The following is a 27,549-nucleotide window of genomic DNA, read 5'->3' as shown; positions in this document are numbered from 1 at the left end:
TGGAAATTTTTAACTTTATCTAAATTAAAATTATCTAATTAATTTTATCTAACTTACCTAATTAAATTTATCTAATTAATTTATTTATCTATTTGGAAATCAAACAGATATCCAAGTCAAGGTCTTGAGTCTAAATAGAATCCAATTCCCTTCCTCATTCCTATTCTTCTCCTTTTCCTAAACTTCACTAGTAATTGCAGATGTTACCATTTTCCCCTGAGATGATGGCCATTTTTCTAACATTTTCACTGGGTATGTGTATATTAATCTCAAAATAAGACTGTGTCCTGCTCTGAGCCATCTCAAGATGATGTGTTAAGTGCTATAATGAAGATGTCTAAAGCAAAATAATTTTTAAAATTTGCACAAAAAATATTTCAAATAATTCAAAAGGAAATTTAACTTACATCTTACAAGAGTGGGTGAGTGTAAGACCAGATAAAAGCTGAGAGAGAAGATGAGACAGGACTGAATCAGGAAGGATCAAGTGTATACCAGATAATGAAAATGAGAAGGTTGGCATGATTTTGATTTAGGTAGAAATAAATAACTATGGGCAAGCTTGGCAGATCTAAGAAAAGGAAAGGTCCAGCGAGGGTCTAGAGCATAAAAGGTGAGCGCAAGAGCTGTGTGCTGTGCTCTTGCTTAGTAGATCAGTCGTGTCCAACTCTGTGTGACCCCATGCACTGTAGCCTGCCAGGCTTCTCCGTCCATGGGATTCTCCAGGCAAGACTACTGGAGTGGGTGGCCATTTCCTTCTCCAGGAGATCATCCTGCCCGAGGGATTGAACCCAGGTCTCCTGCATTGCAGGAGGATTCTTAACTGTCTGAGCCACCAAGAAGCCCAAGAGCTGTGTGGATGAGGTCAGAGAAGGCCTTATGCTCTACAAAAAGGCATTCTGACTTGAATAGTAGACAATACAAAATCACAAGGAGGAGGGAAGCAACATGATCATTATGCCAGAGGTGTGGAAGATAGAGAAGTTTAGGCTTAGAGTGGAAACCAGTTAGAAAGAGGGGAGAGTAAAGCAATGGCAACAGGTATCGGAAGGAGAAAATGGATTTGAGACATAACTGCAAAGCAGGATGGACAAAAATGAATGGCAGTGCATGAATCAGGTGAGGGGGATAAGAGTTTTCTAGATGGACCCCAAGATATTTGGGGGTGGTGGTATCTGGATCACTGAAGAGCTGGAGGCATCATCTTTCAGGAGAGGCAATAAAGGAAGATGAGAAGTAGAAGATGATTTGGGCGAGGATATAGGTATGTGTCGGGGACTGGAGGCTGGGGATGGAAAATTTCAACAGATTATTATTATTTAGGTTTAGACCTGGACCTTTGGAGAGAGTTCAGTTTGGAGCTACCATTTTGAAAATTATAGCTAAAAATACTGAATGGATACAATAATGGCAGAGGAAGCAGAAAAGAGTCAAGGAAGGCTCTGTGGAGAATCTGTGTTGAGTAAGCAGGTAGAGAAGAGGGAATGTTCACGAGCCTGAGGACAAATGGTATGAAGAGGAACAGGAGGTCAGAGATAGTGCTGACGGAGAAGCAAAGGAGGAGAAGGCTGAAATACAAAAGCGGCATCAGTTGTATAAAATATTCATGAAATCGGGTAAGGCAAGGCTGAAACACACCCTTAAGCATTGGCAGTGGGACAGGGACTGGTCAGGAGTGTGCAAATGAATGGGAGGGGGAAGGAAATGGGGAGCACAGGCTACACTTGAAGAGATTGCGAGAAAAGAAAGGAGAAACTCAAGTGATAGGCTGGAGAGGTAAGGATGAAATGCAGGACTAAGAGATTTTTATAAAATGGTAGAGGTTAAGAATATTTATAGGTCCTGGGGAAGGAGCCAGAAGAGAGGAAAAGACTGAGGACAGTGGAGAGAGAGAATCTAACAGAAAGAACAAGATCCCACAGAGCATGGAGGGAAATAGAATTAAGACTAGAGGAGAAACTGCCTCTGAAAAAGACAAGGCCACACAAAGAAGTGTGACCTCTATGACAAATAAATGCCTAAGAGTAAAGAAGAAAAATTAAGGACATTCAGCACTGGTGGGAGGGATAACAGACTTCTTTCTCTTAGATCTTCTTATATTAAAATTATCAGGATGCTTTAATAAGGAGAAAAGGTAAGGACAATGTCTGGCACACAGTAATCCTTCAGTAAGTGTTTGCTGGAAAAAAGGAAACAAATGAGCAAAAAGTCATTAACAGAAAAAATGACTAAATAGAAGGATTTCCCTTGAAAACTCAGTTTATTTTAAGTACACTCAACTCCTACTGAATGTCAGAGCTGAATCTTGAAAAAACAGCCTGCCAATCAAAAAACATGTAAAAGAGAAAATGTAATGAATTAAGGCTCATAAAGCAGAGGGCTTCCAACTTTTAGAGAAGGATGCGGAGTCCTTTTTACTCTTCAGTGAAATCCTCATTTCAATTTGCTTGAAAGCTTCAAAATAAGAAAGAAGTGTAGATTCACTTAGATGCATTTTTGAGCATTGATGTACCTCTACCAACTCTCTCAGCATTTCTAATTTTATTTTAAAGAATGGATTGAGTTGCCTCTCTTCATACAATTTTCTTTACTATTCTTATTTCCACTCTGACATTGAAAAAAAAACAAAATAAAATATGCATATGAGATATTGGTGGCTTTGCTGATGCCAGGGCCCCAAACACACTGGGCAGAGAGAGAGAGAGGCCTATGGGCGGCAGGCATCCCATTTTCTGGGACACAAAAGAAGATCTATATCACTGTTTCATATATTGACCTGGGTTGTGGTTACATGTGAGAAAATATATATGTGTGTGTGTGTGTGTGTGTGTAAAAATTCATAGAAATATATGAATACACAAATATTGTAAGGATTTGGACACAATGATGTATGTCATATTTCAATAAAAATTTTAAAAGAAATTAGCTTGCAAAATATTTACAGATTTTGAACTCATAGAGTCCAACTACTTCCCTGGTGGCTCAGAGGGTAAAGGATTCGTCTGCAATGCAGGAGACCTGGGTTCTATTCCAGAGTCAGCAAGATCCCCTGGAGAAGGAAATGGCAACAACCCAGTCCAGTATTTTGCCTGGGAAATCCCATCATAAGGAGCTGGGACTGGATTGAGCAGCTGTCACTTTCAGAGTCCAACTATGTAAAATAACTTGAGTATTCTTTCACTAAGAGTAATATCCTAGAAACTTTCTAGCATTACACTTTTTTCTTCCTGCTATGCATCAAATTCTTTTGTACCTATTTACAGTGTGGTAGCTTACAAGAATAGGCTCTAAAGAATGCTCACTGAGAATGCTCCTAGTGGCGCAGCAGATGGGAATTCGCCTGCCTGCGAATGGGACATGGGTTCGATCCTTGGTCCGGGAAGATTCTGCAGGCCACAGAGCAACTAAACCCATAAGTCACAACTACTGAGCCTGTATGTGGCAGTGCTGAAGCCCATGCACCCAGAGCCTGTGCTCCACAGCAAAAGAAGCCACCGCAATGAGAAGCCTGTTCACCACAGTAAGAGCAGACCCCGCTTGCTGTAAGCAGAGAAAGCCTGCACCCAACAATGAGGACCCAGCACAGGCATAAATAAATAAATAAAATTATTTTAAAAAAGAATGCTCACTGAGCTTAATGATAACAATCACCAAATCATTAGCATTCTCCCACAAGTGCTGAAAACTACTTAAGGACATCAGAGACTTGAGTCTCTTATTTCAATCGCAAAAAGAAAAGAAGGCACACACCCAGCGTTTCCAAGTTCACAACCCCTGCTCTTACTCAAAACATGAAATTAAGGTAGTTAAAAATTCAATCTTCTTTAATGGTACTTCCATGTCAATTCTTTAAATCTGGTTGTTGTTGATTCTCTTGCTTGAATCAAGGAACTCTCCTTTCTCATTTATTAAGTAACAAAATCTCAAAAAACATATGCTTAGCTGGAGGCTGCTTTTTATTTTTTACTTCAAAAGGAAAATTGAAAGGGTTTCTTGGCCACAGAATGGAATATATTTAACTTCCTGTACAACATATTTTTAAAAAAATAGTAGGCAGTATTAATGATTAAATGTTCAAATGACAATTACTGAAAGTAAGACAGTTGCTAATGACAACGTATGCGAAACAGCAATAGAGACCAAATGAATGAGGCTGGGGCCTGTGTTTTTGAAGAGGCAAGGGGAAACGGCAAAATAATCTTCCAAATGACACAGAGAAACAGAGTGTATAGTCAACACCCGAAGGAATGTAAGTTATTAAACGGAGAGGCCATGTTTTTCCTCTAGGTATTCATATGCTATTTTTGATACCAACTTATATTATCAATTTAGGTCTCAAAATCAGATGTAAATGGGCTTCTAGCTGGAAGGAAATGTAGTTCATTGAATGCTGAATAAGCATATTTTGGCTACCGCAGTCCAAGACAAATACATGCTCAGAATACATAAAAAGCAACACCACAAATTAGGTAAACATTTTTGCACTGGAAAGAATCTCCTCTACAGTCTCGTATATGTAAGCTTCCAATAACGTTAGCTGATCATCGGAACACTTAACTGATAGTAAGAAAGTCTGCAACTAAACTATCAACTTAAAGTCAAAATCATGGCAGCAGTCATGATGATTTTAGGTTTATCTGAAAATATACTTTTAGTTCCATATTAGCTTTACAGCAGAAGCAAGTATGCTTTCATTCTATCTTATAAGTCATCGAAAGGGTTAACTTATAACACATGCACCAGTTACTGGCAAGGGGGGGGGGGCGGTGGGGGGAGGAATAGAAAAGTACAAAAACAGAAGCAGAGAAGGAAAAAAAAGAGAGAGAGAGTAAAAGGAACTCCATTGTCGTGAAGGGTGCAGTCCCTCTAATAATTGCTCTCTGTACAGCCAGGATCTGAATTTCTCTCTTATCTTTATTAGAAAGAAGAAAGTCAAAGCTGTAATGACTTTGACCAGTTAGACCTGGTCAACTGTAACACCTTCACTTGGCCAATGATAATCATAAGCACTAAACTGAAGTATAAAAATTAACCCGAATGAGCAAGACTGGAAGAAATGCTTCCAACCAGAATCCTGAAGCTGCACAGTATACTAGAAAGACTTCCAGTCACAGACGTAAAGAATGTAGGTCTCTGCACCTTGACTTCATCCTTTGATTAAGCATCTCTAGGAAGGATACCGTCTTCCAAGGAAAACTCTCCTATTTTTGAACTGCTTTATTCATTAGAAAAAAGCATTCATTCATTCATTCATTCTCACCATGTAGAGCCAAATCTTACACGTCCGACCAACTAGCTCCACTCCCAATTTCTGAGACAACAGAACACAAACTGCTTTATTTCTTTTAAGCAGTATTTTATATATTTGAAATCAGGTAGCAAATCTTCTGTTTTTCACTAACGTTTTTTATTTTTCCTGCTTTTCTCATAAGGACCAGCCAACACTTTTCTGCTAACTAGACTGGCCTGTCTTACCTCTCTCGACATTGTTGCTGAAATGTGCACTGACATGAGGACTGGAACCTTGACTGACTCACCAATTCACTCCATTAAATCGCTAGTTAGTTGCAATCAGTGTTCAGCCATATACCATTATCATATTTTGAAAATACAAAACTTAAAAAAAAAGCTTCAAAAACACTTTTATAATCGCCAAAGGTTACTTAGTTTGAAGATTAAAAGCATTTAACATTTATTATATAAATTCAAAAATACAATATATATAAATAATATTTATTACATAATTTCAAAAGCAGTGACTCAAATGCGGGGTTTGAAATCTAAATATACCGCAACTCAAGTGTTTCACAGGCCTTCACAGGTCAGACACTCTGAAAAGACAGCAATATTTTTCATAATTCTGAGGAAAGTAGAAAAAAAACACATTGTGTTTCATAAAAATGCAACAGGGTAGCCACATTTCCTCCCATGCATGAATAATGTATGATCTACAATGTTATTTGCTAGACTGTCTAATCACCAGCATCTTTCAAAATGTCTATATAAGCTTTAGCTCATTAAGAACAAACATGTTATCTGTATAAAAATATCACATACCTGTGAAGACTCAGAATAATATTCTGCCAAATGCCAATGCACACATCAGACTGACATGGTGGCAAAGCTTCGTGCATTTCTCCAAGACGAAAATGTTGAGAGAGAAATACAGAAGGACGACTTTTGTTTAAGACATTCACACTTACTCTACGAATCAAACACACACTCTCACAATGTATCTTTGTAACTATCGATCTAGTATGAAGAAAGCATCCAGGGGCTATGGTACTCTTGTAAATAAAGTAAAAAATAACAACAATGAAAACAACCTAACAGAATCAGAAGCTACATAAGAAAGCTTTTAAAGCAAGGTTGCTTCTATTAGAAAAGGTTTTATAATCTTAAAAAGGGTTTCCATAATTCATGAAAGAATAAGGAAAAAGTTGTTTTATGCAACCATAACCTTTCAATATAGTAATAAGAAAGAAAAGGTGAAAAAAAAAAGGATCTGCTTCTATTATATAACCACTAAAAACAAAACATGAATCTAAAGGATTAGTAGTTTAGGATCAATGATGTTAAAAAATAAATTTCCGAATTCACCTTAACATTGTGATATTTTAGCCTTTAACAAACACTCTGTAGTTACAATAGAGATGAAACAATGTCAAAATACATATGTGTACATATATATACACACAGACACACACAGATATATATACATATATATTTAATACATATATGAAATATACACACCATTTTTAGATACAAAAGAAAGATTGAGCTACTTCAATATCATTACTAAAACATTTCCCTTTATATTTTTATTCATATTTAATGAAAAATTCACCTCAAATCAACAAATAATTGCTAAGCACTCCTATAAGTTACCTATTAATTCTTAAACAGATATTTACTGGGTACCCTATTCACAAAGAAGATACACGGGAACCACTACTCCCTTTACTATGGAAGTAATGTTGGGAAAATATTTGAGAGAGATATTACAAAGGGCAAAAATCCAGGATATTATAGGATCACAGACTTGGAGTTCTGAAGATATAAAACAGTCTTACCAAATTAAATCACTTATAAGCAAGCCAGTACCAGAAAAGGTTGAAAAGACCTTTTGAGCTAGAGCAGGTTGAGACCAATAATCTGCATAATTCATAGTTTTTAAGTGATTACCCCCAAATTATTCTCTATAAAAAACTTAGATTTGTTGGCAAAGCTTATTACAAAACTAACACAAAAAAAAACCCTAAAAAACTTATGCAAAGCTGCCCACAGAACCATACTACCTCTTCAAGAGAAAACAACAATTTATAGTACAGCCACAACTATTAAAAAACTCTCATATATGGAAAGTTACACAGAATAACTCCTTCATAATCACTGCAGATGGTGACTGCGGCCATGAAATTAAAAGATGCTTGTTCCTTGGAAGAAACCTAGACAGCATATTAAAAAGCAGAGAAAATACTTTACTGATAAAGGTCCATCTAATCAAAGCTATGGTTTTTTCAGTAGCAATATATGGATGTGAGAGTTCGACCATTAAGAAAGCTGAGTGCCAAAGAATTGATGTTTTTGAACTGTGGTGTTGGAGAAGACTCTTGAGAGTCCCTTGGACTGCAAGGAGATCTAACCAGTCCATCCTAAAGGAGATGAGTCTTGAATAGTCATTGGAAGGACAGATGCTGAAGCTGAAGCTCCAATACTTTGGCCACCTGATGCAAAGAACTGACTTACTGGAAAAGACTCTGTTACTAGGAAAGATTGAAGGCGGGAGGAGAAGGGGACAACAGAGGATGAGATGGTCAGATGGCATCACTGACTTGATGGACATGAGTTTGAGCAAGCCCCGGGAGCTGGCAATGGACAGGGAAGCCTTGTGTGCTGCAGTTCACAGGGTTGCAAAGAGTTAAACATGACTGAGTGACTGAACTGAACTGAGCATCTTGATAGGCTAATGGCATAACAGCATTTGCCCAGTATCTTTGGATAGTATTGTCAACGTTGACCAGTATTAGAGATTATTTTCCATTTAGGGAAACATAAGTGTTAGGAGGGACAGAGGACTTTTACGGTACCAAACAGATGAATGTTAATGGCTTCACCCATAAAAAGAGTGCTTTCTGCATATTCAAACAGCAGTAACATGAAATCTTAGAAAATAGTTTTTACTAATAGCCATTCTCTGAAGCTATGAAACAGTTCCCTACACAGCTGCTAACTGGCAGCTTCCATCATACATCTGACATGATTAACTTTTAGAAGCTATTCTTCTCCATAATTATGGACAAGAATGATTAGATGGTATGATTACAATTACCTGTCATTCCTACCGTTGTTTGCCCAAAGAAAGGCACACAGAAAACCAGAGAGACACTATCAGCAAAACCCATGTGGCCATAAAAGTTTCATCCCCCTAACTGACCTAAATGCCAGCTTACTCCTTACTGACTAATAAATATTTTTGGGTCAACCCAGGAAGTGTTTAATTGCTGCCTGATTTAATGAAATGTGGTTAAAAATAGTGAAAAATGCTCACAGCCCAGATACTGAATATTTCAGTTGTGTTCAAGAGAGGAAGCATCAGTGACATTTTTGCAACTTTAAATACCATCATCATAAACTATGTCTCCAGCCTCTTACATCTGCCAAGTCACCCCAAGACTACAAACATCTGTTCTTGCAACCGTCTCATAAGAAAGGTACTTCATAAATGCAAAGTGCTCATTATCCTAAAGAGCCAAATAGCTTTTAAAGGCTAGTTAAAGCAAATAAGCAAAAGAAACAATGCACTGTATTTGGACTTTGCAGATATTAAATGTCAGGCCGTTGGAGTACCTAAATATTGTAAGAAGCATTTCCCAATCACAAAATTGCAAAACTTGGAATATAGAAAACAAAATTCAGACCAACCAACTCCTCTATTTTATAGATATATGAAAAACGAAGACACACAGTGACTTGACCGATGCCAAAGACTACAAAGTGGTCACTGACACCTGCTTCCCCACATCCACTTTTATTGGCCTGTCCTCTCTACCATGCAGTACACAAATCTCCTTTCCATTGAAACAATGGCTTTAGTGCTTAAAGAATGATCAAATAAATCAGTTAATAAATTAAGTCCCCAAATTTCTTCTAACTGCAAAATTTAATGTATATTCCCTGCAGTAGATAATTAAGAAAAGATGATTTCATAAGGGTGAGACCCTAATACAATAGGACTAGGGCCCTAGTTAGAAGGGGAAGGGGCTACGTGAGGACACAATGAGAAGACTTTTTTGAACTCCTGAGTTCTCATGTCTGACTGGTTCTAAACACTTGGAATTTCTGTTTCTCAAATGATGAGGCACTGGCATTAAATCCCACCACCTTTCTTTGATGATTCCACCTTTAAAACCAAAAACTTATACACAGATATGAGATGGTGAATACCAAAGTCAAATACATGGTTTTGTTTTCATTAGAGACACATTAGTAACAAGCCACACTAATGTGCCTAGTTATTCCAGAATGCATGCAATGATAAATGCATGAATAGAGAGGTAAAGCTTTAGACTGTTTTCTAAATACTTGACTGATGGCTACAGTCAATTAGTTCTTCAAGTAACAACTCTATCTTCACCCATTTTTTTTGCTATAAGAAAAAACTGTACTAACAAACCTTGTCCTTGTTGCTTAGTCACTAAGTTATGTTCAACTCTTGAGACCCTGTAAACTGCAGCCTACCAAGCTCCTCTGTCCATGGCAAGAATACTGGAGCCGGTTGCCACTTCCTACTCCAGGGGAATCTTCTGGACCCAGGAATCAAATCCAAGTCTCCAGCATCTCCTGCATTTGTAGGCAGGTTCTTTAACACTGAGCCAGCAGGGAAGCCCACTAACAAATCTAAGGTACAATATAATCTGCTTTTAGAGAATAAAGAATTATAAGAAATTTAAAAAATGGGGAAAAATTAATTCTCACTCCCTCCCCTGCCCCCCTCCCAAACAGCAGCCACAAAGTAATTTCAAAGTTCCTGAAATGGTTAGATTTTGTATTAATTATAACTGAAACTTATTACTCTATAGAAAACTGTGGTTAATACCTCAATAAAATACATACTTTCTTGGTAATGGAAATGGAAACCCACTCCAGTATTCTTGCTGGGAAAATCCCATGGACAGAGGATCCTGGCAGGGTATAGTACGTGGGGTCACACAGAGTCAGACATGACTGAGTGACTTCATTTTACTTTACTTTTAACTTGATTAACATTTACATGATGGTTAATAATAAACATAATGTAACTACTGAAAAATATAAATTTTTAAGGAAATATAAATTCATGGCAGACCTAGACAAAAGAAGGGCAACATGCCATTCAAGCTTCAGCATTAATGTATCTTCCTTCCATTCCCCCAATTCAATGCCTTTAAAATAAAACCAGTTTATTAGAGCAAATTCATCCATTCTGGTTAAATGTTTCCAGAGAAACAAAAAATAACAGATATGTCAGTGGGAATGGTTGGGGGAGAGGGGTGGTGGGAGGCAGATATAAATCCTATTATTTTTTAGGTTTATATTTTGGTCAAAGTATCTCAGAATCTACCTAGGCATGGCTAGAAATCTTTTTATTTCAGTACACTTTTGTTCATTTTAGACCCACAGGCAGAAAAACTGATTAGATGACCTCTAAGCTTACATTCAGGGTTTAATTGCACACAATGTCTTATTAGGCTGAGCAATGCAAGCATGGGCAAATGAAGGACAGAAACAGCAAGGATCGAAAAGAAGCAGAAGATATTAAGAAGAGGTGGCAAGAAGAACTAAAGAACTATATAAAAAAGGTCTTTACAACCCAGATATCCACCATGGTGTGACCACTCACCTAGAGCCAGACATCCTGGACTGTGAAGTCAAGTGGGCCTTAGTATTCAAACCTACAGACAAAGCTAGCGGAAGGGATGGAATTCCAATTGAGCTACTTCAGTTCCTAAAAGATGATGCTGTTAAAGTGCCACACTCAATATATCAGCAAATTTGGAAAACTCAGCCGTGGCCTCAGGGTTGGAAAAGGTCAGTTTTCATTCTAATCCCAAAGACAATGCCATAGAATGCTCAAACTACTTTACAATTACCTCATTCCACATGCTAGCAAGATAGCTGTCAAAATCCTTCAAGCTAGGCATCAACAGTATGTGAACTAAGAACTTCCAGATGTTCAAGCTAGATTTAGAAAAGGCAGAGGAACCAGAGATCAAATTGCCAACGCCCACTGGATCACAGAAAAAGTAAAAGAATTCCATAAAAACATCTATTTTTGCTTTATTGACTGCACTAAAGCCTTTGACTGTGTGGATCACAAAAAGCTGGAAAATTCTTAAAGTGATGGGAATACGCGACTACCTTACCTGTCTCCTGCAAAAACTATATTCAGGTCGAAAAGCAACAGAACTAGACATGGAACAATGGACTAGGTCCAACTTGGGAAAGGAGTACATCAAGGCTGTATACTGTCACCCTGGTTATTCAACTTATATGCAGCATACATCATGCTAAATACCGGGCCAGATGACTCGCAAGCTGGAATCAAGGTTGCAGGGAGAAATATCAACAACCTGAGATATCCAGATGATACCATTCTAATGTCAGAGAGCAAAGAGAACTAAAGAGCCTCTTGATGAGGGTAAAAAAGGAGAGTGAAAAAGTGGATTAAAACTCAATATTCAAAAACTAAGAATATGGCATTCGGTCCCACTTCACATCTGGCATCACTTCAAGGCAAATACATAGGGAAAAAGTAGCAACTGACAGATTTTCTTTTATTGGGCTCCAAAATCACTGTAGACACTGATTGTAGCCCCAAAATTAAGATGCTTGCTCCTTGGAAGAAAACCTATGGCAAATCTAGACAATGTATTAAAAAGCAGAGACATCACTTTGCCTACAAAGGTCTGTATAGTTCAAGCTATGGTTTTTTCAGCAGTCATGTATGGACATGAGAGTTGGACCATAAAGAGGGCTGAACGCTAAAGAATTGATGCTTTAGCATTGTGCTGCTGGAGAACACTCTTGAGAGTCCCTTGGAAAGGACAGAGATCAAACCAGTCCATCCTAAAGGAAATCAGTCCTGAATATTCATTGGAAAGAATGATGCTGAAGCTGAAACTCCAGTACTTTGGCCACCTGATGCAAAGAGCACTGGAAAAGATCCTGATGCTAGGAAAGATTGAGGGCAGGAGGAGAAGGGGGCAGCAGAGGATGAGACGGTTGGATGGCATGATCAACTCAACGGACATGAATTTGAGCAAATTCCCAGAGACAGTGAAGGACAAGGAAGCCTGGTGTGTTGCAGTCCACAGGGTAGCAAAGAATCCGACACCACTTAGTGACTGAACAACAACAAAAATGAATACATGAATGACTACAGGAGAAATGCTTTATGATAACTGTCAAAGTAAAATGTACTAGCAAGATAATGCACATTGATTCTCCTCACTGTCAAGACTAAATTTTTAAACTTCTTTATCTTTTTGGCCACACTGCAGGGCTTGCAAGATCTCAGCTCCCTGACCAGGAATTGAACCTGAGTCAGAGCAGTGGAAGCCCATAACCCTCACTAGTAGGCCACCAGGGAACTCTCATAAACTTGTAAACTTTAGAAGAAACCATAAATTCAGTAATCAGCCAATGCTGAAGTGTAAAAGCAAAAATTAACAAACAAAAACAAAAACCAACAACACTAAAAGATCTTAGTCATTTCAAGTTCCAAAAGCCCATGAAACCATAAGAAGCAAGGTTAAAATCTGACCCAAAGGCTAATTTAAAGTCTATAAAGATCATTTGCTTAGGAAGGAATTAAATCACCTTGTAGACCATTTAACAGTCTTGTGACTTCCACTAAGAGTTACACAGAGAAAGAATAATTAACTATTTGCATTATGCAACAAAATTCTCCCTAGTTCTAATCAATTAAACTACTTTATGAAAGGAGAGACTAAACAAGTGAATTACACTGGTAAAAGTATTATCAAGCTGTAAAACAACTCTCTAGTGAAGCAACATAAATAAAATAGTTAAAAAAAGAATTGTCAGGAATACATTCAACCCTACTAGTATTTTACCAGAAATGTATTATTCAGTGTGAAATAAGTATATACACTTTTTATTCTCCTAACTTCATGTTTAAAAATAAAAAAATAAGTTTATGGGGAAAAAAAAAAAAAAACCTCTTGAAAAGTGACAATACTGCTAATGAAACTTCCCAAAGATTTCTTCCATAATTAAAAACAAATGTAAATATTAGGATTACATTTATTGAAGTAATAGCATACTTAGCAGTAAATTATGGTGTCTGAACTAGGTCAGAAGATGCCTATAATGATTAAGCTATCTTCTTATTTTCCTAACAATTAGGAACACTGACTAAGTAGAAATCAATTGTAATTGGAAAAACGTTAAGTCCTACACTAATTACCAAAGTCAGTTGATATATTTGATAGTTAATTAATTTAGAAATTCTAAATGTTTCACTTAATATATATATATGTGTACATATACATATTTATATATATATATATACATACACACACAGCATATAATGAATTATATACATTAATTGACACTATATATTTCACACAGCATTGTGGAATCTTAGTTCCCCAGCCAGGGATTTAACCTGCCACCACTGTATTGGAAGTGCAGAATCTTAATCACTGAACCACCAAGGGAAGTTCTTACGAGTTTTTTAAATGGAAGCATCACAGATTCTTATTTTCTTAAATCATATTATCACAATAAACGGAGCATTGTGATAGATTTCATTCTACTCAAGTTTTATCCTTCAATATATAAACCATATTGATTGATTTAATGCTTTTCAGTTTTCGTAAGTCATATTTGTTCACAGAACTGCTAATTCTCAAAGGGTATCTGAGTCATTAGCTTAAATCAGTGAGACAGATCACGGGTCTGCAATGTTTCCCGTAAAGGGCCAGTAAGAAAATATTTCAGGCTTTGTGAGGCATATGGATTCTGTTCCAAATATTCAACCCTGTACCTAGAGCCCCAGCAGTGCCATGGGCAATACATACATGGATAAGCATGACTGTGCCAATAAAAATCTATTTACAAAAACAAGTGACGGGTTAGATTTCTCCATGGGTTTTGCCAACCCTGAAATAGTTTAGGAGGAAAAGAGAGGGATGGTAACGAGGAGAGGGACAAGGAATGGGAAAGAAAGAAAATCAAACAAACGTATTTATGCAGTACTACTCTCGAGACTAAGTAGCTACTTAGTAGGGTTAACATTTTTCTATTGACGAACATTGATTGTGAGGCCCTATAAAATGCAACAAGGTCTTTTTATGACTTGTTTCAATGCTGGCAGACCTACTGGCATTCAGTATATCAGCATAAATAATGAAAATATTGATCTTCAGTAAGTACATAGGATTTGACTTACCTTAGTAATGGATGGAATATGACAGTAATGTTCCTGGCTCCAGGTTTGCAAACAAATTTTGTTCCTCCACCTTCAATTAAGTTGTCATCAGGACCCCCTTTCAGAAAAAGAGCAAAAGAGAAGAGATTAGCTTATTAGAACTTAGAGAAAAAAAAAAAGCCTATCTGATGGATGTTATACTATCGTAAGGAATATCAACTTTGAAACAGCTGACTTTAATATTTACTAAATTATTTTGAATGACTTGACCCAGTCTTCCTCATTAAATAAGCATTTTCACTTTGGAGAACACGGAAGGACAGTAAGAATAACTGTTTCAGTGTCAACCTTTGACAGCACAGTTCAGAGGAAGGAAGATGAGCCACTCAGGCTTATCTAGGTAGGGCTGCAAAAGTTGGAGCAGAGGCCCACATAAACCTAAACAAGCCTATTTCATCAAATCTAAAACCACATTAGTTTTAGGATACACTACTGTTATAAGCAACAATAAGAAAAAAGAAATCCTGCTAACTAAAGTATGCAATGCTTCCTTATTATGCAGAATTTTCTTTTTCTTCTTGAAAGTTCTTTATAGTTTAAATTATAAAACTAGATCAAATAATTTATAAATAAATTTAAGACTTTATTAAGATTTGAGTACATCCAGTATTTTACTTCAAACTGCTGATATCCATTCTGCAAGGTTTAATGTTGATATGTTCTTGATGCTATTAGAAGGTTTAAAGAGAAAGTGTTCTTATATCAAGCAAAATTCATACTCTTTCCTCATATGGTCCTTAACAGGTTCACTAATTGAAATGCTGAAGGGTTAAGATGTGAAGAATAACCACTCAGCTCACACATACGGAGGCAAAAACAACTCATTATGACTATTTTCCAGTTAATAGCCATTAAGACGTCACTAATTGATGATATATCCTAATTTCAGAGTTTACAATGTGACAAAAGTACATCGAGGGGTGTTGGGAGAAATGTCCCCCAGATCACTAATCCTGTTTCTTTGCACTAAAATGAAGCTCAATTAAAGTAATCTCTGGCCTCTCTCCATCTTTCACTCACTCTGGGGGAGTAAACTCCTTTGGTAAAACAGAAGAAAACGCTGCGCATGCACAGCTTAGCAACATTCTTATTTCACTTCAGAAATCAGAATGCCTATACAAAGTCAATATTGTCTCACTAAGTTTAGTAAAAAAAGGTCCTACCTTGTCAGAGAAGGATGAAGTGGTCCAGCACCTTCTATAAGCAAGCAAATTTGTCTAATTCTGATATTCAGCAAGCAAACTCATTTTGCTCTCAAACTAGCTTACACTTTCAGTCTGCCTTCTATCAATAGAAAAGTGGAAGTGGTATTTTACCTTCCATTTGCTTACATACATTATTTCATAATAGTATCAGAACTCTAGATAGGGAAGGTAGCTGCTATTTAATAGACTTTCAAAACCCTAAAAATCTTCACATACAATATTGCATTTCTTTCTTTCTGAATTAAACAGCTTCTTTTTAATTATAGTTCTTTGCATGATACCAAACATAACTAAACCTCACCTGATTTATTATCTGCTTTAATGGTCTCTGAGGTATCTTAGAAATTGACTGATAAAAACATGTGAAGCTTAAGAAATCTAAAGCCTGGATCATCAAGACTTCCCAGAGGCATCAGAATTTAGACAAATCCCATTTGAATCAGCTGTTTCCACCAATGAATCAAAGAATGGTTTTTCTTAAGAAATACAGAAAATACAATGACACGTACAGCTCTTGATTCAAAATGATGAGCCTTTTGTTCTCATTTGGAAAAGAAAATCCATTATTATATTTGCATTGGAGGTATCAGTGTTCTGCTAAGTCAATGATTTTGCTTGGTTAAAAGTAAAACAAAAGGAAAGAATCAATGCTACAACAAACACTACTCCTATAATAAAAATCCTCCTCCAAACTTCATATGATTTGGTTACAGACCAAAAAAAAACCACACACACAGAATAAAAATATCTTTATTAATACTTCTCAAGATCATAAAACCAAGTCACAATTGAATCACCAAGGAAACATGCACATGCGCAGAAGAAACCAGGTTAAATTCTGCACTCTAGGAACAACATAAATGATTCAAATGACTTCCTACGAAACAAATAAATCTACAGAAAATAATGTACTAATCTACTCAATATGAGTATGAGTATATCTTAAAAGGTCAAATATGAGTGGACTGCATGATCTCTAACAGCTTCTAAATATTCTGAAGCTTTCTGAGTTTAGATACTCAATCATTACACACAGTTCTGATTAACACATCTCCAAACTAGCATCTCCATGGACCCTGAACACATTGTATGATGACTGCCTCAAGGCCTCGGCCCACACTGGGCTCTATCTGGGGAGACTGCTTGTCTCCTACCATTCCTTTAGGGCCCAGGAGGTATTGCCCAAACTGTCAAATGCCCCTCTCCTGATGTCCACAATGGCATTCAGTTCAGTTCAGTCGCTCAGTCACGTGCAACTCTGCAACCCCATGGACCAAAGCACGTCAGGCCTTCCTGTCCATCACCAGCTCCCAGAGTTTACTCAAACTCATGTCCATTGAGTTGGTGATGCCATCCAACCATCTCATCCTCTGTCGTCCCCTTCTCCTCCTGCCCTCAATCTTTCCCAGCATCAGGGTCTTTTCCAATGAGTCAGCTCTTCTCATCAGGTGGCCAAAGTACTGGAATTTCAACTTTAACATCAGCCCTTCCAATGAACACTCAGGACTGATTTCCCTCAGGATGGACTGCTTGGATCTCCTTGCAGTCCAAGGGACTCTCAAGAATCTTCTCCAATACCACAATTAAAAAGCATCAATTATTTGGTGCTCAGCTTTCTTTACAGTCTAACTCTCACATCCATATACAACCACCGTAAAAAACATAGCTTTGACTAGACAGACCTTTGTTGGCAAAGTAATGTCTCTGCTTTTCAATATGCTGTTTAGGTTGATCATAACTTTCCTTCCAAGGAGCAAGCATCTTTTAATTTCATGGCAGCAATCACCATCTGCAGTGATTTTGGAGTCCCCCAAAATAGTCAGCCAGTTTCCACTGTTTCCCCATCTATCTGCCATGAAGTGATGGGACCAGATGCCATGATCTTAGTTTTCCGAATGTCAAGTTTTAAGCCAACTTTTTCACTCTCCTCTTTCACTTTCATCAAGAGGCTCTTTAGTTCTTCACTTTCTGCCATAAGGGTGGTGTCATCTGCACATCTCAGGTTATTGATATTTCTCCTGGCAATCTTGATTCCAGCTTGTGCTTCCTTCAGTCCAGTGTTTCTCATGATGTACTATTCATAGAAGTTAAATAAGCAGTGTGACAATATACAGCCTTGACGTACTCCTTTTCCTAACTGGAAACCGTCTGTTGTTCCATGTCCAGTTCTAACTGTTGCTTCCTGACCTGCATACAGATCTCTCAAGAGGCAGGTCAGGTGGTCTGGTATTCACATCTCTCTCAGAATTTTCCACAGCTGATTGTGATCCACACAGTCAAAGGCTTTGGCATAGTCAAGAAAGCAGAAATAGATGTTTTTCTGGAACTCTCTTGCTTTTTCAATGATCCAGCAGAGGTTGGCAAATTGATCTCCAATCCTCTGCCTTTTCATCTGGAAGTTCAAGGCTAACATATTGCTGAAGCCTGGGCTTGGAGAATTTTTTTTTAATATAAATTTATATTTTTAAATATAAATTTATTTACTTTAATTGGAGACTAATTACAATATTATATTGGTTTTGCCATACATCAACATTAATCCGCCATGGATGTACACGTGTTCCCCATCCTGAACCACCTTCCCACCTCCCTCCCCATACCATCCCTCCGAGTCATCCCAGTGCATCAGCCCCAAGCATTCTGTATCATGCATTGAACCTGGTCTGGCGATTCATTTCACATACAATATTATACATGTTTCAATGCCATTCCCCCAAATCATCCCCCCCCAGGCTTGGAGAGTTTTGAGCATTACTTTACTAGCGTGTGAGATGAGTGCAATTGTGCGGTAGTTTGAGCATTCTTTGGCATTGCCTTTCTTTGGGACTGGAATGAAAACTGACCTTTTCTAGTCCTGAGGTCACTGCTGCGTTTTCCAAATTTGCTGGCATATTAAGTGCAACACTTTCATAGCATCATCTTTCAGGATTTGAAATAGCTCAACTGGAATTTCATCACCTCCACTAGCTTTGTTTGTTGTGATGCTTCCTAAGGCCCACTTCACTTCACATTCCAGGATGTCTGGTTCTAGGTGAATGATCACACCATCATGATTATCTGGGTCAAGAAGATCTTTTTTGTATAGTTCTTCTGTGTATTCTTGCCACCTCTTAATATCTTCTGCTTCTGTTAGGTCCATACCATTTCTGTCCTTTATTGAGCCCATCTTTGCATGAAATGTTCCCCTGTTATCTCTAATTATCTTGAAAAGATTTCTAGTCTTTCCCATTCTATTGTTTTCCTCTATTTCTTTGCACTTACCACTGAGTAAGGCTTTCTTATCTCTCCTTGCTATTCTTTGGAACTCTGCATTCAAATGGGTATATCTTTCCTTTTCTCCTTTGCCTTTCGCTTCTCTTCTTTTCACAACTACCTGTAAGGCCTCCTCAGACAGCCATTTTCCTTTTTTTCACTTCTTTTTCTTGGTGATGGTCTTAATCCTTTTCTCCTGTACAATGTTTTCACAACTACCTGTAAGGCCTCCTCAGACAGCCATTTTCCTTTTTTTCACTTCTTTTTCTTGGTGATGGTCTTAATCCTTTTCTCCTGTACAATGTCACGAACCTCCATCAATAGCTCATCAGGCACTCTATCAGATCTAGGCCCTTAAATCTATTTCTCACTTCCACTGTGTAATTGTAAGGGATTTGATTTAGGTCAAAGCTGAATCGTCTAGTGGTTTTCCCTACTTTCTTCGATTTCAGTCTGAATTTGGCAATAAGGAGTTCATGATCTGAGCCACAGTCAGCTCCTGGTCTTGTTTTGCTGACTGTATAGAGCTTCTCCATCTTTGGCTGTAACGAATATAATCAATCTGATTTCAGTGTTGACCATCTGGTGATGTCCATGTGTAGAGTCTTCTCCTGTGTTGTTGTAAGAGGGTGTTTGCTATGACCAGTGGGTTCCCTTGGCTGAACTCTGTTAGCCTTTGCCCTGCTTCATTCTGTACTCCAAGGCCAAATTTGGCTGTTACCACAAGTGTTTCTTGACTTCCTACTTTTGCATTCCAGTCCCCTATAATGAAAAGGACATCTTTTTTGGGTGTGTGTTCTAAAAGGTCTTGTAGGTCTTCATAGAACTGTTCAACCTCAGCCTCTTCAGCATTCCTGGTCAGGGCATAGACTTGGATTACCGTGTACCTTTTTCTGGGGGGTGAGGGGCAGCACTCCGTGACATGTGGAATCTTAGTTCCCCAACCTGGGATGGAACCCACACCCCCTGCATTGGAAGCACAGAGTCTTAACCACTGGCCCACCAGGGAAGCCCAACAGTGACTTTCTATAATACAGATCATATAATCTTAACGTAGCTTCCCCAGTGGCTCAGAGGGTAAAGCGCCTGCCTGCAATGCAGGAGACCCGGGTTCGATCCCTGAGTCGGGAAGTTCCCCTGGAGAAAGAAATGGCAACCCACTCCAGTATTCTTGCCTAGAGAATCCCATGGATGGAAGAGCCTGGTGGGCTACAGTCCATGGGGTCGCAAAGAGTCTGACACGACTGAGCGAGCTCACTTCACTTCACTTCAACCTTAATGTAAGTCTCCTGTTACGGTCATTTGTTTTCTAATTCTAATGTAACCTGTTCCCCGTGTGGAATGTAAACATCCCAGGAAAGTACTTACAAAAATATACTGTTGAATGAATGAAGGGATAAACAATGCCCTAACTTAGTAGTATGTTATCAGAATTAGATTAGAAAGTATTATGTGCAAGTCCTTCATAAACTACCAAGAACATAACACGTGTCAGCAATTTTCTCTGTACCCCCAAAGTGCTATAAATGGTAGGTGTGCCTAATCAACATTTGTTGATGACCATCATATGAGGAACACACATAAAAGACAAAGGTGCGACACCAAAAACAAGGCACAGGAGCCACTAGAAATGTTGGTGCGAAGAAGATTTCACTGGGACTATACAGGCATGATGACAATACATCAAGAGACAACCTGCTTTGATTCCTCTAAATCCCTGTTACCTACACAAAGACTATTACTGATTCACAGAGTAGGGTTAAACTAATCAAAAAGGAGAGACTGGGCAGAATTGAAAAGAAAAAGAAAACAGAAAAATCGCCCCCACCTCCACCAACAACCAAAATTTCATCTATAGGACCTCTGTAGACTTTTCCAGGTCCATCACCAAGCATCATCAACACTATATTTCATGTGATTTCCTCTCTACAGGCTACAAGTCCAAATCTAGCTTACTAAATAACTAATAAACAACACAAACCCGGTGATAATAGTCTTGAAAATAAAGCTGTCAGAACCAAAAGTAAAGGCCCTGGCCAAAGAACTGTATGGTCTGTGAGTCTCTCGCCTCTGACGTTTAGCTTTTCAATATTCTGAACGAGAGACACAACCCACCACCTCTCCTCACATGCCTTCTGGTCATCAAGGAAGCTGGGAGCCGTTGTCATGAACGTTCTTGGGGAACATGCTGCTCAAACATCAGAAAAGCAGGGGTTGAAGGACGGAGCATCTCCTCCTCCTCCATTCATTATGCTCACAGTCTAATCCTCGCTGTCACAGGCCACGTGACAGGCACCAGGGAAAATGCAGAAAGATGACGGACGGCTGGAGAGGCCGGGGAACTGACAACCGTGCCACAAGCAGAACACATAATCTGCAGAACGAAGGGGCCGAGATGCCCTCGTCATAGTTCCTGGTCCTAACAGGCAGGACAGTGGCTGACCGGCAAAAGCCGCCAGGGCCACCCAGTGACTTCAGGAGGACAGCGTCTTAGCTAGGCCCTTCTTTAAGAATCCGTCTACTTCTACGTTGTTAGCTCCCAAACTTCTTTTCAGCTAGAATTTGATGTCGTTTATAATAAATATAGTCATGTTAATAAAATAGAAAACCAAGATTTCGAAAAGAAAGGGAAAGAAAGGTCCCTGCAGAGAGGACTATGGTACAACGGGAAGAATCGAAAAGATTTGTGTCAGACTCCAGATATCTACGTATTACTAGTGTTAAGGGTGACATGAGCACTCAAATTTTCAGAGTGTCAGCTTTCACATTTATGAAACAAAGATTGCAATAAACTTTTTCAAAGATTTAAGAAGTAGGATAATGTACTCCTGGGCATTCAGTACAGTGTCTGGCACCTGGTACATCTCAAATAAACAATTAGCTACTTTTCCCTTTAGAACTACTAAGCGGATAAGGATCTAAATGATCACACACACGCACAGGAACATACACTAAAAGTACAAAAGGTTCAAATTCAAAAACTATTATCCATGATCCTTTAGGCACTACCGTACTAGTCAATATCATTTGTGAGATCAATAAAAACATGTCTGTCTTAATTTGGAGTCAACAGCATTGCACTGAAAGTTTGAAACAATTGCTAAGGATACTTACAGAAGAAAACCAGTCTTTGTCTTCTTTTTTCAATTAAAAAGAATAAGTATTAGGACTTTCTGGTGGCACAGTGGATAAGAACCCACCTGCCAATGCAGGGACTATGGATGAGTTCAATCCCCCGTCCAGGAAGATACCACAAACCTGGAAGCAACTAAGCCTGAGCAACCTGACTAGTGCGCCTGTACTAGAGAGCCCACCTTCTGCAGCTACTGAAGCCTGAACACTCTGGAGCCCATGCACTGCAACAAGAGAAGCCTGTGCAAAAGAGCAGCCCCCGCTCACCGCAGCGAGAGAAAGCCTTCATGCAGCCAGGAGGACCCAGTGCAACCAAATACACAACTTTTAAAAGATCAACATTAAATGTATAGATGTCAAAATGATAAATGCTCTGTGCCAAGAGATTAGATGAAGATAGTATAGCATTAGATAGCCATTGGTGCTGAGCCACAGAAAACAGTATGCCTCACCTGACATTTATAATGTTTTCTGGACTTAAAGTTGGCCTTTCCACATAGAAAAGAACCACAGTGAAGGTTAACTTAAAAAAAAAAATTCGAAGTATAATTGAGACTCTTATGTTAGTTTCAAGTGTACAGCAAAGTAACTCAGTTATACAAATATATATACACACACTTTCGTGGGGTTCCCTTATGGCTCAGCTGGTAAAGAATCCGCCTGCAATGCAGGAGACCTGGGTTCGATCCCTGGGTTGCTTTTTCAGATTCTTTTCCATTACAGTTTATTATAAGATATTGAATTATCATCCCCAGTGCTAAACAGTAGGTCCCTGGTGTTTACCTATTTTATACACGTAGCGTGTATATGTCGGGGCTTCCCAGGTGGTGCAGTGGTAAATAATCCACCTGCCAATGCAAGAGATGCAAGAGATGTGGGTTCACTCCCTGGATTGGGAGGATCCTCTGGAATAAGAGATGGCAACCCACTCCAGTATTCTTGCCTGGAAAATTCCATAGACAAAGGAGCCTGGAGGGCTACAGTCCATGGGATCAAAAAGAGGTGGACACAACTGAGAACGCACACACACAAGTATATGTTAATCCCAAACTCTTAACTGACCTCTCCCAACACGTCCCCCTATACCCCTCTATCCTGAATGGTAACCAAAAGTTTGTCTTCTGTGTCTGTGAGTGTCTGTTTGCTAAATAAGTTCATCTGTATCATTTTTTCCTAGATTCCATGCATAAGTGATATCATATATTTGTCTTTGTCTCATCTATTACACTTTCTATGTTTATCTCTAGGTCCATCCATGCAAATGGCATTACTTCATTCCTTTTTATGACTCGAAGGTAAACATTTTTACAGCAAATATTTTGTTTCATAAATACTTTCTAAGAATTATGAAAATGCATACAGTACAAAAAATATGGAATTCCTGATTGCATTAATAAATAGGGTTTTAAATTGGTTCTATGAGCCAGATGAATGGTCTCAGAGTTCTCTGAATTCACAGCTGTCACAAGAGGGCTTTTTTTAAGATTAAGTCCTTTAGAAAGTACCTATTCTTAAAGCACAAATTACCTCTATGACTTCATGCTGTTGTTGCTGCTCTCAGCACCACCAATCAAGGGTCTGCATGTGTGATTGATGTTTAGTGCTAGATTAAGACGCACACAAAGATAAAACATCTACCCTTACCCTCAAATGACTTACATTATGGACAAGTCAAGAAAATCAAGATTGGTGATGATGTTCTGCTGCTATTGGGTCTGGGAGGAAAATACAGGCAATAAGCCACTTTGAGGAAAGGATCATCTTTTGGACTCAACTCTTACCTAGAGTATAATTATCAGCAAAAATACTTTACAGACTATTGTTCATAGATGTAACCCTTGTTCCTAAAATAATTTCTGGTACACAATAGGCACTTGGCAAATGTTTATTAAATAAACGCATGAATAAGCACAGGAAACTATATTCAATATCCCATAGTATCCTATAATGAAAAATAATCTGGAAAAATATATATGTATATAAATAAGCTGCTTTGCTATATGCCTGAAACTTGGTCTTCCCTATAGTTCAAACAATAAAGAATCTGCCTGCAATGCAGGAGACCTGGGTTCAATTCCTGGGTCAGGAAGATCCTCTGGAGAAGGGAATGGCAACCAACTCCAGTATTCTTTTTTTGTTAATTTTATTTTTCCGTTGAACGAAAATTGCTTTACAGAATTTTGTTGTTTTCTATCAAACCTCAACATGAATCAGCCATAGGTATATATATATATATATATATATATATATATATATATATATATATATATATATATATATCCCCTCCCTTTTGAACCTCCCTCCCATCCTACCCCTCTAGTTTGATACAGAGCCCCTGTTTGAGTTTCCTGAGACATACAGCAAATTCCCATTGGCTATCTATTTTATATATGGTAATATAAGTTTCCATGTTACTCTCTTCACACATCTCCCACTCCAGTATTCTTGCCTGGAGAACCCCATGGACAGAGGAGCCTGGCGGGCTATAGTCCATGGGGTAGCAAAGAGTTGGACACGACTGAGCAACTAACACTATTACTACTACTATGCCTGAAACTAAAATAATATTGTAAACCAGCTACACTTCAATTAAAAAGTATATGAATAAGCAAATGAAAAATGGAAAATGATAAAGAATATTTCTTTCAGACCGACTGAATTCTATGTACAAACCACACAGGAACAAGCAATTGTGTTTTGCATGAAGTATACTCAATGAGGAATCCATGTTTCAATAAAGTGCTAAAAAACTATATTCATTTAAAATATTACTTGTAGAAGAAAATCTACAAAATAGAAACAAATTAGTTATTCCAACCATAAGTTATGTCAATGGCTTACCTATATTTCATTGCTCAATAATATTTTATTTCTAGCTAGTTGTAATGTTACAAGGTTCACAATTAAGACAGGTGCAAAGTATTACACAGGGTGTAGGAATAAGGTCAAGGGGGGGTGGGTAATAATAGTATCCCTGTAAGATAGCCCACTTTAGTATTTAGTATTCTTGCTTGGAGAATCCCATGGACAGAGGAGCCTGGAGGGGTATAGTCCAGAGGGTCGCAAAGTCAGACACGACTGAAGTGTCGAAGCAGCAGCAGCAGGGGGCTTGGGAGATGTGTCTTGCTCAAGGTCACACACATGCTAAGTCCAGAATTCAAACAATTTTTTCCCAACTATATATGCTACGATGTTTTTAATATTTTTTTAAAGGGTCTTTGTTGGCTGCGTCAGGGCTTAGTTGCAGCAAAGTGGGGCCTTCTTCGTGTCACGCAGGATCTTTTGTCGTGGTGCGTGCGATTAGCTGCTCACAGGCATATGGGATCTTAGTTCTCTGACCAGGGATCGAACCTGCGTTTCCTGTGTTGCAAGGTGGATTGGTAACCACTGGACCACCAGGGAAGTCCCCTGTGCTTAACATTTTATAGTTCCAAGAAACTCACAGGTTGAAGCAAATGATGTAGATGATGAGAGACACAGGAAAATTCTAAAATAGGGGAACAGCAAGTCCTGATTTTTTTTCTTTAGGGACTTCCTTGGTGACTCAGAGGTAAAGAATCTGCCTGCAATGCAGGTTTTGACTTGGGTTCAATCCCTGGTTTGAGAAAATGCCCTGGAAAAGGAAATGGCAAACCCCTCCAGTATTCTTGCCTGGGAAATCTCTTGGACAAAGGAGCCTGGTGGGCTGCAGTCCACGGTGTGGCAAAAGAGTTGGACACAAATCAGCAACTGAACAACGATAACGTGGACTGCAGCCGACCAAGCTCCTTGGTCCATGGAATTTTCCAGGCAAGAACACTGGAGTGGGTTGCTATTTCTCCTCCAGGGGCTCCTCCTGATGCAGGGATCAAATCCCTGTCTCTTCTGGCCCCTGCACTGGTAGGTGGATGTTTTCCTAAGTCACCTGGGAAGCCCTTGTGCACAGTCCATGGGGTTGCAAAAGAGTTGGACACAACTTAACGACTGACTAAACAGCAACAAACCCTGGTCTTACAGTAGCTTGACACACAAAATGCATTTTCCATGTAATCAACACTATAAATATCACAGTTGGTTATCCAAGTCAATGCACGAAGAAACCTCTTGATCAAAAATGTAAGTGAAGCTTGAGAAAAACAACATTCTATGGATAAAACCACCATGCAGAAAACGTTTCATGGGAAAGACATTTAATGGTTCACCTGAGGCCAGAAATAACACTTCCTGATACAACAAGAACTGGAATTCTACTTTGCCCCCTCTCTCTGGACTAGCCAGTAGAGGATATCATAACCCCTCCAAACTCAAACTACTCCTGATGGCTCCTTGGAGGTCCAGGGACATGAAGGCAGAAAGACAAGAAAGGGTTGACACCTTTGAGGACAGAACTTGTACAGTCTGCTTGTATTAATGCCTAACCATGAACAGAAACTCATTTTTTTTTTAAATCTGTTTCTCCTTTTAAGCAAACAATTCCAATAAGCCTTCTTTGCTGCTGTCGGTGCTTTTTATTATTATTTTTTTAACTGTTACTACAGGTCAGTTCTACATGTCTATTCATTTAAGGCCCATATATTGTCTTGTGTATTTTTAAGTTTAGCAACAAATGAAAAGGGGAAGATGAAAGGGTCTCAAAGGTCTCACAATAAATGAGCAGTCCTAATATATAAATGAAGGTTTTTTTTTTTTAACTTAAAACCTTGTCTATACTTTTTCTTTTCAGCTTTATTGAGATACAGTTAACACCATAAGATATTTAAAATATACATCATAAGAATCTGATCTATGATGTGTCCATCATGAAAGGATTTGCCCAATCTAGATAATTAACACATCTCTAACTTCACTTTTTTTTTGGTAAGAATATTTAAGTTTCACTGTTAGTACATTTCAATCATACCACACCCTTGTCTCCATTTCTCCTGCACTGTGTAATTTTTGAAAATGCTGAGAATAAATTCTGGGTTAATACTCATGAAAAACATCCTCCTGCCAGGAGCCAGAGTGAGGAACTCCGCTCATGGCAAAGGTCATGAGGAAGGAGGCTTCGGTATACTCAAAGGCGGGATCAAGCCTCAGGAAACCCCCTGTTCTTGAGCATCTACCCCCAAAACCAGAGTCTGCCTACTTTACTGTTTTATGCTCTCACCTATACCTCTGACTTTACGGGGGGCTGACCCCCCACCACCTCTCTCGGAGAAGGAGTTAACTTGCAGCTCCAGTTAATAAAAATTCCTGGGCGTGACAAGAGTGTTTCAACTTACAAACTCCTCTGAAGGTTCTCTAGCCTGCCTGAGCAGGTTCGTACAGCCACATGTGATTGTTTACAGCCTCCCAACCGTGAGAGGCACGAGATGCTTTAAAACTTTCTAAATACAGACTCTTTTGAGAAGTTAGAAAATTATTAGTATAGTATAGTGGGTTGATTAGAAATTATACTGGTGAAGGGTTTTTCATTTGTTGAGCCAACATTTGCTGCTAAAT

General features: G+C 38.5%; 1 protein-coding gene across 2 annotated transcripts in view; it reads right to left on the bottom strand.

The window, feature by feature from the left end:
• Nucleotides 1–27,549, bottom strand: part of EXOC4 (exocyst complex component 4) — a 798,914-nt gene that overhangs the window by 435,900 nt on the left and 335,465 nt on the right. For both annotated transcript variants that reach the window (XM_069588401.1, XM_069588402.1), the window contains exon 10: nucleotides 14,459–14,555. In XM_069588401.1, coding sequence (XP_069444502.1) covers nucleotides 14,459–14,555 — 97 coding nt within the window. The remainder of the gene's footprint in view (nucleotides 1–14,458; nucleotides 14,556–27,549) is intronic.

The sequence above is a fragment of the Ovis canadensis genome, chromosome 4 (genome assembly GCF_042477335.2).
Source record: "Ovis canadensis isolate MfBH-ARS-UI-01 breed Bighorn chromosome 4, ARS-UI_OviCan_v2, whole genome shotgun sequence".
Classification (NCBI taxonomy): Eukaryota; Metazoa; Chordata; class Mammalia; order Artiodactyla; family Bovidae; genus Ovis; species Ovis canadensis.
Note: the sequence above shows the minus strand (reverse complement) of the source record. Positions and strands in the feature narration are given on the sequence as shown.